Here is a 13,830-nt window from a genome sequence, read left to right as displayed (position 1 = left end):
TTTCTCATGTCTGGGCTTACTGCCTGTCAGCTTCGCTGGGTGACCCAGAGGTCATATTATGGAAGAGGGAGGGGGGAAATCCCCCTTTCTTTTCATAATTGCATTGCCCTCGATCAGGTATAACCCACCCTCCATTTGTTTTTCTCCCCCATCTAAAAGGCTTGTTTATTTTCCTACCACCACGCTACCACCATGATGATTATTAAAGACTATTCAGTGTAATTTCCCTGCTTTTAATTCAGCTCCACCATCCCTTTTAGATGCTAGCAAAATGTCTCCGAAAACGTGCTTGCCTTCTTGGCTTTTGTTTTATTTCTGAAGTCCTTCCACCACTCCCAGTTTTGTAATCAAAGTTAAGTAAGGAACTCTCACTAATCTTCACAACAACCTTGCGTGGCAGGACAGAGTGCTATTAACACACCATTTTACCTGTGAGAAGGGGCTGAAGCTGAGAGATAATAGCCCTTTCCTGACATTATGTCATACCTGCATTCAGATGTCTGTGCACTGGTATATGTGTGTGTGTGAATGACTGTCCCTGCATTCATTTTGAAAGTGAACCTACGGGCTCCCTGAAATGCAGGATGCAGATAGAAAATGTATTGCTGTACCTGCCTTCAACATAATGTGGATAACCGTTCTTGCATACAAATCTGTACCTGTGTAAACTGTACACTCGTATCAGCACTGAACGTGCGAATAGGGCTAATGTCTTGTTCTGAACTCAGTCTGAAGAATTCAAAAGCAAGATGCTCAAGCTGCTGTATCGTTTTGGTTGGTCCCCATAAAGGGATGGTCCCCATAAAGAACTGTGGCTTTAGGATCCCACCCCACTCCACCCCAATGGATCAGGAGGTTACCTATGATGTTTATGTCCTGCTATGCTGTTAAACTGTGAGTAGCCTTAATCTTGGTGTGCTAGCGTGGGATATAACTCCGTGTGCAGGAACGGAAGGTGAGAAGCATAAATAAATAAATAAATAAATAAATAAATAAATAAATAAATAAATAAAGAAAGAAAGAAAGAAAGAAAGAATCAGAGAAAGATCAGCAGAAAGAACCGACCACTTTGTACACGCCAGAAGCATCTGATGACTTCTCAGACGAGATACAGACCAAAATCAATGTGTCATATCAATGTGGAGTGGGGCAAGGGTGGTTTTGGGAGGGGTCAAGGCAAGCAAGCACACACCCCACAAATAGTTTCCCTTCCCTGCCTCCCAATTCTGTTCAGAAATCGAATATGTGGGAAACAGCTCACCCACCTATAAATGCACTTTGCCCCTTCTGTTCCCCCCCCCACTCAGTTTTTTCCTGGTGCCCCCTGAACAGGGGGTTGGCGGTTCATCTGTGCGGGTGGGCACTGATTTAGGCTCGGGGTGGCGCTCTTGGAAACCGAGGTAAAACCGCAATGTAAAATACCACGATGCAGTTTTGCAGCTCAGCGGCAGACCCTTGAAGAGTGCAAAAAATGTGAAAGAAAAAAATGTGACGCACAGAAGGGTAAAGAAAGAAGAAAAGATGAGCGAGGGGAGGGGAGAAAGAGAGGAGGGAGGGGGGAGCGCTGCCAAATGCAGCCCATCTGAATGTTCCGATCCCCCCCCCCCCCACTATGCTTTCTTAGACAGCGCCTGACTCTGAGCCTTGCAGGCGCGCAGCAACCAGCTGGCGCGCGCACGACACCCCCGCCCGGCGCAGCCGGCTCCGTGTTGACGTCATCCGTTTCAGACGCGCAATTGACGAGGTCCTCTCTCTCTCTCTCCCCCCCCCCCGGGTTTCTAGGAAAAGAAGAAGAGTCCGGAGCTGACAGCTGAATGCATCCGGGTAGGGCAAGGAAGCGGGGCGGGGGGGGGGAGGCATGGAGAAGAGAATCAAGATTAAGGAATAAAGAGTGGGCAGTCTGGTGGCCTTAATCCGGGTTAATTTAGACGCTAGCCCCCGCTTGCAGCGAGAGAGGAGAGGGAAATGGGGCCATCGGGGTCGAGCCATGCACCCACACGCAGGCCCAGTGTGGCATTTGCTGGCTCTCGAAGGGAGAGGGCAGTGTGGAAATGGTGGCTTATGTAGAAGGGCAGACACCGTTCACACGTCAGAATTCCCCCTGCCCCTGGTTGGAGGGTTGGACCTGGACTGGGAAGACCTGAGTTCAAAGCCCCCTTGAGCCACGAAACTCATTGAATGACTCTGGGCCAGCCCCTTCTCTCTCTCAGCCTAGCCTACCTCACAGGGTTGTTGTGAGGATAAACATAACCACGCACACCGCTCTGGACTCCTTGGGGGAAGACCAGGAGAGACGTGTAAGGCATGCGTGCATGCAGGCACCATTGTTTATCTATCTATCTATCTATCTATCTATCTATCTATCTATTCGATTTCTATACCGCCCTTCCAAATATGGCACAGGGCGGTTTACACAGAGGAATAAGAATTAAATAAGATGGCTCCCTGTCCCCAAAAGGCTCACAACCTAAAAATTGTGGGTTATTAATGAATGAATGGGTGGGGTGGGATATATACATGCAATTTCCGTGGGTTACGTTTGTGCAGGTGTTTTGTGATCTATGGTCACAGTGGTGATGATACTTCCAGGGTGATATTTTAGAGGCACGTGGCGGAGTTCTTCCCTTCTCGGTTGACATCAGTGCTACTCCTGAGCCCGAGAATCCCACCCACCCTTAACCTTTCTCAATTTAAACGTAATGAGAGGAGCAGCTTTGGGAGGAGCAGGCTGGTCCGTCTGTCTTTTCTTTCTCAACCCTGTGACCTCTCCTCCCCCAACGTCTGAATCAAACACAACTCCTATTCTTCTTTGCCTGAAATCAAACTCTGTTTGCTAGGAGACACCAGCTTGAATTCTTCTTTTTTAAAAAAAAAAAAAAATCCAGGTTAGCTAATCTGGAGTAGCTTCCTCTTCCTGTTCCTTGTTCCATTCTGACACTCCCTCATGTGGACTAGCATCCCACTCCCTCTCATAAACATAAAATGAAAGCCGCTCTATCACCAACCAAGGGCGGTAGTTTTTTGTTTGTTTTTTGTAAACCTCCCAGAGACTTACGTTTTGGCCGGTATAAAAATAGTTAAATAAAATAAAATAAAATAAACAAATAAATCCGAGCTTCTGCCACCCAGGTTCGGTACAAGTCACTGAGAATTGGCTCCAGATGAAACTAACTTTACTTTCTGCCTTGCAGCTTCTGCCTGTTAAACGGAGACCGAAAGCCTAAAGGCTTTGTGGGGTGGAGGATGATAGTGACTTGGGGGTTGGGTGTGTGTGGTTGGGGGTACCGTTGCTGTTTTTCTACGCCTTTATGGACGGTATTACAATAACCTCCCTTGTGTATCGGGACAGGTGCTTACTATCCTGACACAGACGAGTTGGGGGAGAATACTGACACATCTGTTTAATTTTTCCATTGAAATTGATGGGCCCAGAAAGGATTTAACTTTGGCTGGAAAAATATTTAAAGGCCATATCTCCATTCTTTCTCTGGCAAAGACGTCTAATTAACCGGGGCCTGATGTACAAAAGATGCCCTATTTGACAAGATGGCAAAGTCCTTCTCTGGTGTATCTCTGGGAAGGAAGGAAGGAAGGAAGGAAGGAAGGAAGGAAGGAAGGAAAGATATGGATTTAGGGTGTTCGAAAGGAAAGAAATTCTTAAGAGTGGACTTTGGAAAAGAATGGGGAGAGAAAAAAAAGAAGGAAGGGAGGGAGGGAGGGAGGGAGGGAGATTACAGGAAAGAAGGAAGGAAGGAAGGATATGGAAGTAGGGTGTCTGAAAGGAAAGAAATTCTTAAGAGTGGAATTTGGGGGGAAATGGGGAGAAGAAGGAAGGAAGGAAGGAAGGAAGGAAGATTCTCACGACTAGGATTTGCAAGGGAGGGAGGGAGAGGGAGGGAGGGAGATCTCCATCCCTTTCTCAATAAGCGAAGGCAGATATGGCGCATATTGACAGTGGCGGTGGGAGCCATCTCAACAAGCAAAGGTTGAAGAGGCAGCCGTCCCCATGCGTCATGTTCAGTTCTAGCAGCTCCTGCTGCTCCACTTAATATAATTAAGATGGAAAAACTCAAGTGGCGTTGGAAGGAAACAGATATTAATGGACTGCAAGGGAGAACATTCGGGGGGCGTGCGGGTGGGGGGAGAGCGAGATCCTGATGAAGCGTCAGTGGAGCATTATTCCAATACATCCGTGCACATAAACAAACACACAGGCGGGCCTTGGGGTGGGTTGCCGCTACCTAAGGCAATCGTGAGTCCGCATCTCGGCTCCTGCAGATGCTCCCCTGCGCCTTAGCCTGCCCGGCTTGGCCGGGATGACCCAGAGAGGCGGATCCCCGGGCAGTTCCGCGCCAAGAGATGCGAGCCGGGCTTGACTGAGCGCCATGGGGGGTCACGGCTCTAAGGGCCAGGCAGGGAAACGGTGTTTATGTGGGTGGCTGGGTGATCCCCCCCCACACACACACTTTTAATTAGACACCCACCCCAAATGACACCATCTCTTCCAGCCACAGTTTCTCAGCCAGATCCTCAACCCAACCAAGTCCATCCGTCTGCGTTATAATAAGCCAACTTAATGCCATGCGAAGTTCAAGGGTTCTTAATCGATTTATAAGCAAGTAACTTATTTCTGTGGCTGGATTCGGCTAACACAGAAAAGGGAGTGAAGTTATGGATTAGGTGACTTTTTTTCTCCCCCCCCCCCAGAAGTCTGCCTGTCTGCCTGTCTGCCTTCCTTGCTTCTCCCTCCCTCCCCCCTCTCTCCCCTCCCTCCTCTCTCTATCTGCCTATCTCTCTATCTATCCATCTATCTTGTTTGCTTCCTCTCCCCCTCTCTTTTAGAAATGGACTTGGTTGGATTATTGTGGTTTCTTTCTTAGGGCTTCAGATCAAAGAATGCATGTGAGAAATGTTCATTTCCACCCATCTCACCTCAACAAAACGACCACGTCCATCTGGTTCCACCTCTACCACCACCCCCGCATCTCAGCACCTTCCCTCTTCTTGCGAAGGTAACCCACACTTCAGCCTTGAAACCGATGGCAAGAGACCTCCCCCCACCCCCGGACACACACACACACACACACACACACACCCTTCTGCCCCACGAAGGAAAATGTCCTTTTCGCAGTTCTGAGGCTGTAGATTACACAGCGTGGCTTCAAAATGATCTCCACCCGTGGAATATTAATCAAATCAATCAAGGTTGACAGATGAGAAATATTGGCAAGAAGGTGGCAATTTACAACTTTGTTATTAGTTAAGAATCGCCTGCCTTGTAAGAGTAATTAATAACTCTCTCGGAGAGGGACAAGCTGAAGGCAGAAAGAGAGAGAGAGAGAGAGAGAGAGAGAGAGAGAGAGAGAGGAAGACAGGTTCTTTAAAGAAAAAGAAAGACAAGCAAAGAGAGGCGGGTTACGTCTCCGTGAAAGTGTTTTGTTTTTAAAAAGAAAATTAATGTGTGCCTGTGAATTGTCACCAGTGCGTCTGCATTATAGATTTCTCTGTGCCTGTAAGGATGCAGACACAGAAACACGCCCCGCAGCCCCACGTGTGGGCATACTCAATAAAATCAATAATATATCACCGATATTATATTTCTCAGCTCATCTTGCAAATCACAGGGAGACTCTCCCATTTCAGAAAACCGGGCAAATGGATTGTCGAAAGTGGGCATCGATTTCGAAATCAGTTGCCCAAATACCATTCCTGGTCGCCCTCTTTCTTCTTGCCCTCTTACACATTTCAAACATCCCACGCCTTCGGGCCTTCCACTCTGAGGAGAAAACCATCCGCCCTGTCTTTAAACTTGATAGAATGAACTCCACTCTTCCTTCCATGAACTTCTCCTTTTCCTTCCTTCCTTCCTTCTTCCTTCCTTCCTTCCTTCACACACGCACACACGCAGGCACACACACCCCAACGCCTTCAAACTCCACCCTCTACCACGACACCGAATCGCGTCTCGTTGAGGGCCCATAAATCACCCCCCATGTCCCAGAGACCCCCTTGAAGACTGGAGTGAAGTAAATCGGCTTACTGTGAGGAAGGCTCCAGCTTCTCCGGATTCTTTGCTAAGTGCTGCCAACTTCTAAAACAACTTCCACTTTTTCAAAACTCTCTTTCCCCCCCCCCCTCTTTACAAGTGGGGAGGGGTAGCGAAATCTTGGTGGTGGTCGGGTAGAGAGGGGGTGGGGGACAGAGGCAAACCGTCTCGCCCCTTTCTTATAAGCTGCAGCCTTCGCTTGGAGAAAGCCTGAGCTTGGCTCTACAAAAGCTAGCCCTTTAGATTGAGATTTATTGGTTTCCAAATGAAAAGATTCATTTGATATAAGAGGTTAACTCAAAGTTCCTTAAACCGTGACTGGCATTGGCAAAGAGCTTGCCTAGTCAGCACAAAGGAAGTTCAAAGGAGCCTCACGCACGCACTCACACACACTCCCCCCCCCGCACACACAGAGATATACTTGCACACAAACACGATCTCACACTTGAGTCTCAACTGCAATTTTCTTTTCACTGTTGTTTCTTTCTGCGATTACAAAGACCCCAGCCTCTTTGTAGGTAGCTGGAGGGTCCCCCTCCCCAAGCTGAACTTTGCCATTTCGGTGTTGACCAAACCTCCTCCCACCCACCCCCTTCTGCTTCTCCCTCTGGTTGTGGGTTGATTTCCCTCCCCCCGCCCACCCCCTTCTTTAAAAAAACACACACCCAAAACCCAAAAACCAGTGAATGAAAAGCCTGAAAAGATGAATCAGTGAATCTTCGCAAAGAAGAAGAAATAAACAGAAAGAGGGAGAACCGACTGTGAAAGAGAGGAAAGAAAGAGGGGGAGGGTCAGGATAAGAAAGTTGCAAAGGTGCAATAAGGTGAAAGGAAGGGAGAGAAAGAGATGGGGGAGGTGTGTGTGGGGGGGTGAGAGACACAGGATTCCGCACACTTGGTTTTGCGAGAGAGGAGGATTTGGGCCTAGAGCATCATGTGATGGGTGAAGTGGGGAGGGGGGAGGGAAGGGGGGAGGGGGAGAGAACCCTGTGTGTGGAGTCTGCTATGGAAATGCTAATGAGAGAAAATTAACCCGGCTGTTTGTTACATCGCACAGAGAGAGAGAGAGAGAGATCACTGCCTGACCCAGAGGCGGCGAGGATAGCTTCCTGCTAAGGAGGGAGAGAGAGATGCCAGACCAAGTGCTTGCACGGGAGGCCAGATATGAAAACAGGAGGCTGGGTTGACTGCTCTGTTTTCCAGAGAAGGCCTGTGGATTAAAGAGTCCCGGGCTGGCTCCCCCACGCCACCCACTCCTCAATCCCACCCACTCCCCCTCCCCCTCCCGCCGGGTAGAGGGGATGGGGTGGGGAAGCCAGCATGCCCTTTGAAATCAACAAAGTCCACTTTCTTCTCTCTGCGTCCCGAGTGGAGACTAGAATTCCCCCATCTCGACACTATAGGTCTCTTCCTTGTCTTCTTCTTTCTCAGTCGGGCACGCACGGTGTTGGATACCATTCGGCCTCTCCAAGAGCACCACAAGTTGGGAGAAATTACACAGCCGTAAATCTCAATTTTAATGGCAAAACGGGTGTGGAGAACTTTCAGGGTTACTGTAGTTGTGCTTGAGATATTATTATTATCATCATCATCATCATCATCATCATCATCATTTCTTGTTTACACAGTCAGACAGGTGCTATTAGCTGCTTTGTTTCATCCAGACATCGAGTCCTTCCCAACGACCTGGGATGGCTGAATTTTATTATCAATGTTGTTGCTGTTATTATTATAGATATCATCACAGAATATAGGCTGTTCCCAGTAAAGTGGCTTTTTGTAACTGGCTGGTGGTGATTTCTGTATTATTTCTTGTTTACACAGTCAGACAGGTGTTATTGACTGGTTTGTTGCACCCAGACATCGAGTCCTTCCCAAGGACCTGGGATGGCTGAATTTTATCATCAGTGCTGTTGGTTATTATAGATATCGTCGCAAAATATAGGCTGTTCCCAATAAAGCTTTTGCATTATTATTATTATTATTATTATTATTATTATTATTATTAATTGTTTACACAGTCTAATAAATAATAATAATAATAATAATAATTATTATTATTATTATTATTATACTGGCCCATTATACTGGCCCAATTATACTGGCCCATTATATTATTATTATTATTATTATTATTATTATTATTATTATTATTATTATTATACTGGCCCATTATACTGGCCCAACCCAGATCGGGTTTAGAAAAGGACCGCTCAAGTACACAGAAAGGACCCTCAGTGGACTTCTGCATCTCTTCAGAAGCCTCAGTTGACAGCAGATAGGTTGGGCAAGTTCAAGGCATTGTGTCTTTACTACCTAGTTCCTTAGGATACGGGCTGCATTGCTACAGGTGGAAGCGGCTGTGAGGGTGGTAGGAATTGTGGAATTAATTGCGGGACTGTCCTTGTATTAAGGAGGATGTCGGGGAACTAGGACAATAAAACAGATTTTAAAAAAACAACAACTGAGGGGTTAGCAAAGGTTGGTGATGATGGAGGTGGGCAAGTGTGTTTATGTGCGTGCCTTTATATGGGTAGTGGCGGTGATGGTTGGGACAGACAGTATTATTGTACTGTTTACCAGCCGCCGATCGTAATGAGGAGAAGAGCCAACTAGCAAAAATGGGTAATTTCAAGAATCAATAACAATATAAGGGCGATTCCCCGTGGGTCGTTTGCTGTGAAGTCCCGCCTCTGATTGTAGCGATGGCCAGGGCGCCGCAGGGACGGTGCTGAAGAGCTCAGTCAGTCTTCAGGTCCAGGCAATTTCTGAACGTCGCCCCGCTCCCAGTACAACACTGAACCCACAAGGTGGTACTAAACAATTTCTCCCTCTCTCTCCCCCACTCCTCTCTCCTTGAAGATGGTGTTTGTGGGGGGGGGCGTCTTTCCTCGAAAGTTTATGTGCACATCCTTGCAAGGAGCAAGGAAGGGGGAAAGAAGCATTTCCTGCTAAGCGATCAAAATGAAATGAAATGTGTAGGTTCTGATTGCGGCAGTCAATTCTCAAAGAACTGGTTGGCTCTCTGCCGCTAAGTGGACTTAAGTCAATAAAGGACAACCGTGCCATTCTTCTGAAAGAAAGAATACAACTTTTAGGATCCATTACCTCTTGACTAGAGAAGAAGAGGGGGGGGGGGAAGAAAGAAAGCCAAAGACACCTCTCTCTTCTTCTCCTTTTTTTGGGGAAAAAAATGAATTCGTATCAGCTGGATTCTAGTTTAGCGGGATAAATCTTCCCAGGTAGATTCTGGGATTTCCAGGGAGTCCATAAAAACTCTAGAATGTATAGGGAGTTTCTCTCCAAAGTCAAATATGGTGTTCATGATATGTTGCTTAAAGACCAATTATTTGGAACTGTTGACAGGGTGGGAGAGAAAGTCTGCAGAAATTCTCCTTTTCTCTCCCCTCTTCTGACTATAAATATTTAAATACGAATACAAACAACTCTTGAAGCGCAACGCCTGCAAAGAACGCCTTCCGTCCTAAAAAAGAGACTAGAGCAGGATATTATAATTCAGTATAGCTACATACCAAAAACGCTCCGTTAAAATATCCTGAATGTCACAGAGAAAGGGGGAGATGTTGTGGTCATCTAAAGCCAGTCCGGGTGCGCCGAAGTTAAAATCCGCTTTCCGCAGTGAAGGAAACTTTATTTTTCTCCCTTTCAGCCTATTGCCTTGTTGGGGAGGTTCATTTTAAAAACACACACACAAAAAAGGCATCCGACGCATTTGTGGTGGCGGGGAATGTGATGAAGAAAGAAATGAAGTGTGTGCGTGCGTGTGTGTGTGTGTGTGTGTGTGTGTGTGTGTGTGGGACCTTGTAACAATCAGATAAATTCTACAGAGTGTTTCTGCGCCAGAGCAACTTGCAGAAGCACAGCAACACGTTTACGGGTGATAGTGACAGCAGCGGTGGGCCCAGCACAGCTCCTGCGCAAGACCCTAACCTTCTGGAGAGCACGGGTGAGATATAGAAGCTGGGCGTTTTTCTCTTTTCCGGCTTCCAGGCGGGAATGTATGATTAGCAACAAGTATCCCAACGCCTTCCAGACCGATTGATTTCGTAGCTTCTCGAGAGTTCTTCACAGAGCAAAATCCTTTTTATCCTGTCTTGTTTAAAGACCTGGTGTGCACCCGCCCCGACCCCCCCCCCCCACTCCCCCACCCTCCACATTCAAAGGCCACCTTGGGTCCAGATGTATTGGAGGAGTTTGCAAAATGTGTTAAAAAAAATATTGCCCAGCAAAGGAGACTTGCGTATAAACAGGGAGATATTAATCCAGTTGTCTGAAGGAGATTGCTCTACAGAGATTGCCCCGATCCAAGGGCTCTTTACTGGGAAGCTGGATGAGGCTTTGCCCCCGAGGATGGAGCCGTGTCGGGCAAGGGAGATCTCACGGGTGTCAATGGAAGAAATGTGAGCCTATCCTTAATTCTCCCATTCAGATCACTTTGCCTGCATCGTGTCCTTCATCGTTCCAGAAATTATAGCAGCCTATATCTAATCAGGCGTGGAGATATTATGAGCCCATTACCTGTAGTTGCGTATTCAAGATTACCGATGCCCTCCCTGAGCCATCGAAATGGCCGGGCAAAACAATTACACTCAACAATGCTATTTATTCTCTCGGTTTCGGCTCTGAGGCTGCTGTCTTCAGACTTCCTTCGAGTAGGTTCCGCTGAATTAGTTCCTAGCTGCACGTGTGTAAGCATTGGGATGTTTGCTGGTCGAATGGCCGTAACCATAAAGATTTGATAGCCCTGGGATGCCACTTCTTCTTCATCACCATCATCACTATTATTATTTATGTATTTATTGGAGAGTTGCAAGTGTGCCCTGTTTTACTCTGGACAAGGCCCACAGTGGCAGCAATGATTAACCAATTTCCAGCTTTATTATGAAAGTGGGGGTGGGGTGGATTTATCCCCGCTCAGAGAGAAAGGTATTTGCTTCTCTAGTGGTCCCTGGGAAATCCCAACAGCAAACCCACCAACCAACCAAAATACAAACCCAGTCAATAATATCATGGACGCCATGTTTGTTTCGTTTGTGTGCTTAAAAGGCCCCAGAGTTTGGGACATCGCTTCCTTAGAACCGCAGGACAAATAAGATGGTTGGCCACCTGTCCCCCAAGCCCCCCCCCCCAAATGTGGTCTTATATCAGTGAAGAATTCACTGAAGGGTTAGTAGTACTAGAAAACTGGGTATGAACAACAGAGTTATCTTTTCTCTCTGTGGAGGGGAAATAACAACAAGACCATCCCAAGGATCTCTCTGTGCCTGGGGGCAAGGCGACTCCATCCACATCAGATCAAAGGGAGGTTAGCCGGGACGGGGAACTTGCACAACCCCTTCCTCTATGGCCTTCACATCAGTCGCACCCTAACACCTGGGTGAATTGGCGTAAAGGTTGGCTTGGGGCTTGGCGTGGAAGGTTCCAGAGGAACATGAACCGAAGCGGCCCCCAGAAGCGACCTTGACGCTCCTCAGAAAGCAACTCAAAGGCTGCCTTCCCTTCTCTTTAAAGATAAAACGAAAAGAAATCCCAGGGTTAAATTTAAAAAAAAAAAAAAAATCCACAGCAGTCTTTCTCTCCTCTCTCCTCACCCCTCGCGGTCCACCCCTTGACATGTCTGTATTGAGGCTGGGGACTGGGAGGTCCTTGGAGGTCCAGGAGAGCGACAGTACTTAGAATAGCTGGTAGATGGCACAATTTTCTAACGTTTCGAAAGAGCAGACCAAACGGGGGAGCCAGAAGTCCATTTAAAAGCCTTTTATTTTCAAGGAACAAAGATCACTGACAAGCACAGTACAGGAGACATCTCAATGAAATTTCTAGAGGAGAATTTTTGAAAAGGGAAGGGGGGGGGGGAAGAGAACCAAACAGCAAAGGACTGTGGGTATGGATACAAAGTCATAGATAAAGTTTAGACCTACCGCTCAAAAAAAAAAAAAAAAAAAAAACCCCAGAAAAACAAACAAACAAAAACCAAGGATTGTTCGCAAAAGGAGAAGCGTGTACAGAAAAAGAGGTAGAGGAATTATATTTAACCCCCTTGGGGAAGGAGAGAATTCGGGGGCGGGAGGGGGATAGGGTGATTTTTTTTCCCCAGAAGCGAAGGAAACCCACAAATACCTGTCGCTTAGGAAATCCATCAAGCTCCAGTTTAGGAGAAAGGAAGTCACAGATAATGTAGATCCGGGGAGAGCGTGTGTTGAGGAGGTTGATTTTTAAGTACCATTATTCAACCAGTTCTTACAGCTTTCTAAATATTATGTTTTTAAACGATAGCATAGATATGCCTCCTTCCCAAAATACACACATATATACATGAATCCCTTATTGGGCACAATCCAGCGAAAGCTAGACTCCATTTCAGAGTGCAGTCCTACACGCCTTGGAGTAAGGCCCACCGAGCTTAGTGAGTCTTACTTCTGAGTAAGCACCTGTAAGCACCTGGTGTTAGGCTGTGTGCGCAGTATACATGCTTAGATCCGGATCATCACAGACAAGTTCCACTGAGTTCAGCAGGGCTTACTTCCAAGTAAATAGTTGTACTGTGCGGTCAGATCCTAGGCATGTTTACTTGGTGGTAAAGTTTCCAGTTATTTCACTGGGACTTACTCGCAAGTAAATGTGCATAGGATCTTAGTTCATTCGATTGCAATGGAATTTAGCGCCGGATTAACTTTCGCAAGCGATGCCTTCCCCATTTCCCACTTTCTTTCCATCTCACGGACCTCGTTTTTCTTAATGTTTCCAGGAATGGAAGAAGTTGGGAACTGAAGACCGTCAAAGCAGGACTCAGGATCACCCCCGTATCCATTCCGGATTCGCACTGACTTTGGGGAGGGCAGAAATACTCCTTAGATGCAACATGGAAATTTAAGATTGAGTTCTCTGCAGCCCTGAAACGTGAAGAGGGATGTTACTTAATCCGCAACCTGGGAAGCGAAGCAAAACAATCACAAGAAGAGAGAGAGAAAGGAACAAAGACGAACAAGGGGCGGGGGGTCGGGGGTCGGGAGAAGAACCCAGGCACAGATCTGAATTCCACCTCAGAATCAACATCACCAAAAGAACAAGGATCTTGTCCAAGTCCTCTTGCGGGCAAAAGACCCGGAGGGGTGGTGGGAACGGGTTTCCTGGCTTTTAATTCGAATTCTATCATGGCTGTCGATTTATTATTATTATTATTATTATTATTATTATTATTATTATTATTATTATTATTATTAACCATACAAATAATGGCGTGATCGTTAGGTGCGTTTTGTCAAGACGTGTTTGCTGAATAATTCTCCCTTACAGCGCTCGAAGGCGAGAGTCCCTGTTGATAAATCTATCATTAGTACCATTTAGAAACTGGGAGACAGTAAATTCACCTTCCATTTGGAGCGCTTTATGGACATTTATTAAATGCTTAAAAAAGAGAGAGAGAGAGAGAGAACGAGGTGGGGCATCTGATTACAGGCAGAGCCGAAGGCACACATTGGCATCACTCTGCAGAAGGGGAAGAGATACAAGCTTGGGTTGGGAGAAAGACAAGACAGACATAGAGACATACACAGGAGCAACCTCAAACGACCGTATTCCGTGCTGTTTTGCGCAAACTAGTTTTCCAGGGAGTGTCCTGTTTCTTATAAGACAGTTGCCCATGAGCCCAATTCGCACAAATCGATTCCTATTTTAGTAAACCATACCGATACAAAATAAATAGATAGATAGATAGATAGATAAATAAATAATAGCAATAATCAGCAATATCCTTTCGCAAGG

General features: G+C 46.6%; 1 protein-coding gene across 5 annotated transcripts in view; it reads right to left on the bottom strand.

Moving 5' to 3' along the window:
* Positions 1-13,830, bottom strand: part of NR2F2 (nuclear receptor subfamily 2 group F member 2) — a 77,935-nt gene that overhangs the window by 40,283 nt on the left and 23,822 nt on the right. The window contains exon 4 of one of the 5 annotated variants that reach the window (XM_053272684.1): positions 11,809-12,959. The exons of the other annotated variants lie outside the window; for them this stretch is intronic. Within the exon in view, the coding sequence (XP_053128659.1) occupies positions 12,918-12,959 (42 nt within the window). The 3' untranslated portion in view covers positions 11,809-12,917. Of the gene's footprint in view, positions 1-11,808; positions 12,960-13,830 lie in introns of those variants that run through there. 5 annotated transcript variants of the gene reach the window in all.

Source organism: Hemicordylus capensis, chromosome 10, assembly GCF_027244095.1.
Source record: "Hemicordylus capensis ecotype Gifberg chromosome 10, rHemCap1.1.pri, whole genome shotgun sequence".
NCBI classification, from domain to species: Eukaryota; Metazoa; Chordata; class Lepidosauria; order Squamata; family Cordylidae; genus Hemicordylus; species Hemicordylus capensis.
The sequence above is the reverse complement of the archived record's forward strand: the minus strand, read 5'-3'. Positions and strand labels throughout refer to the sequence as shown.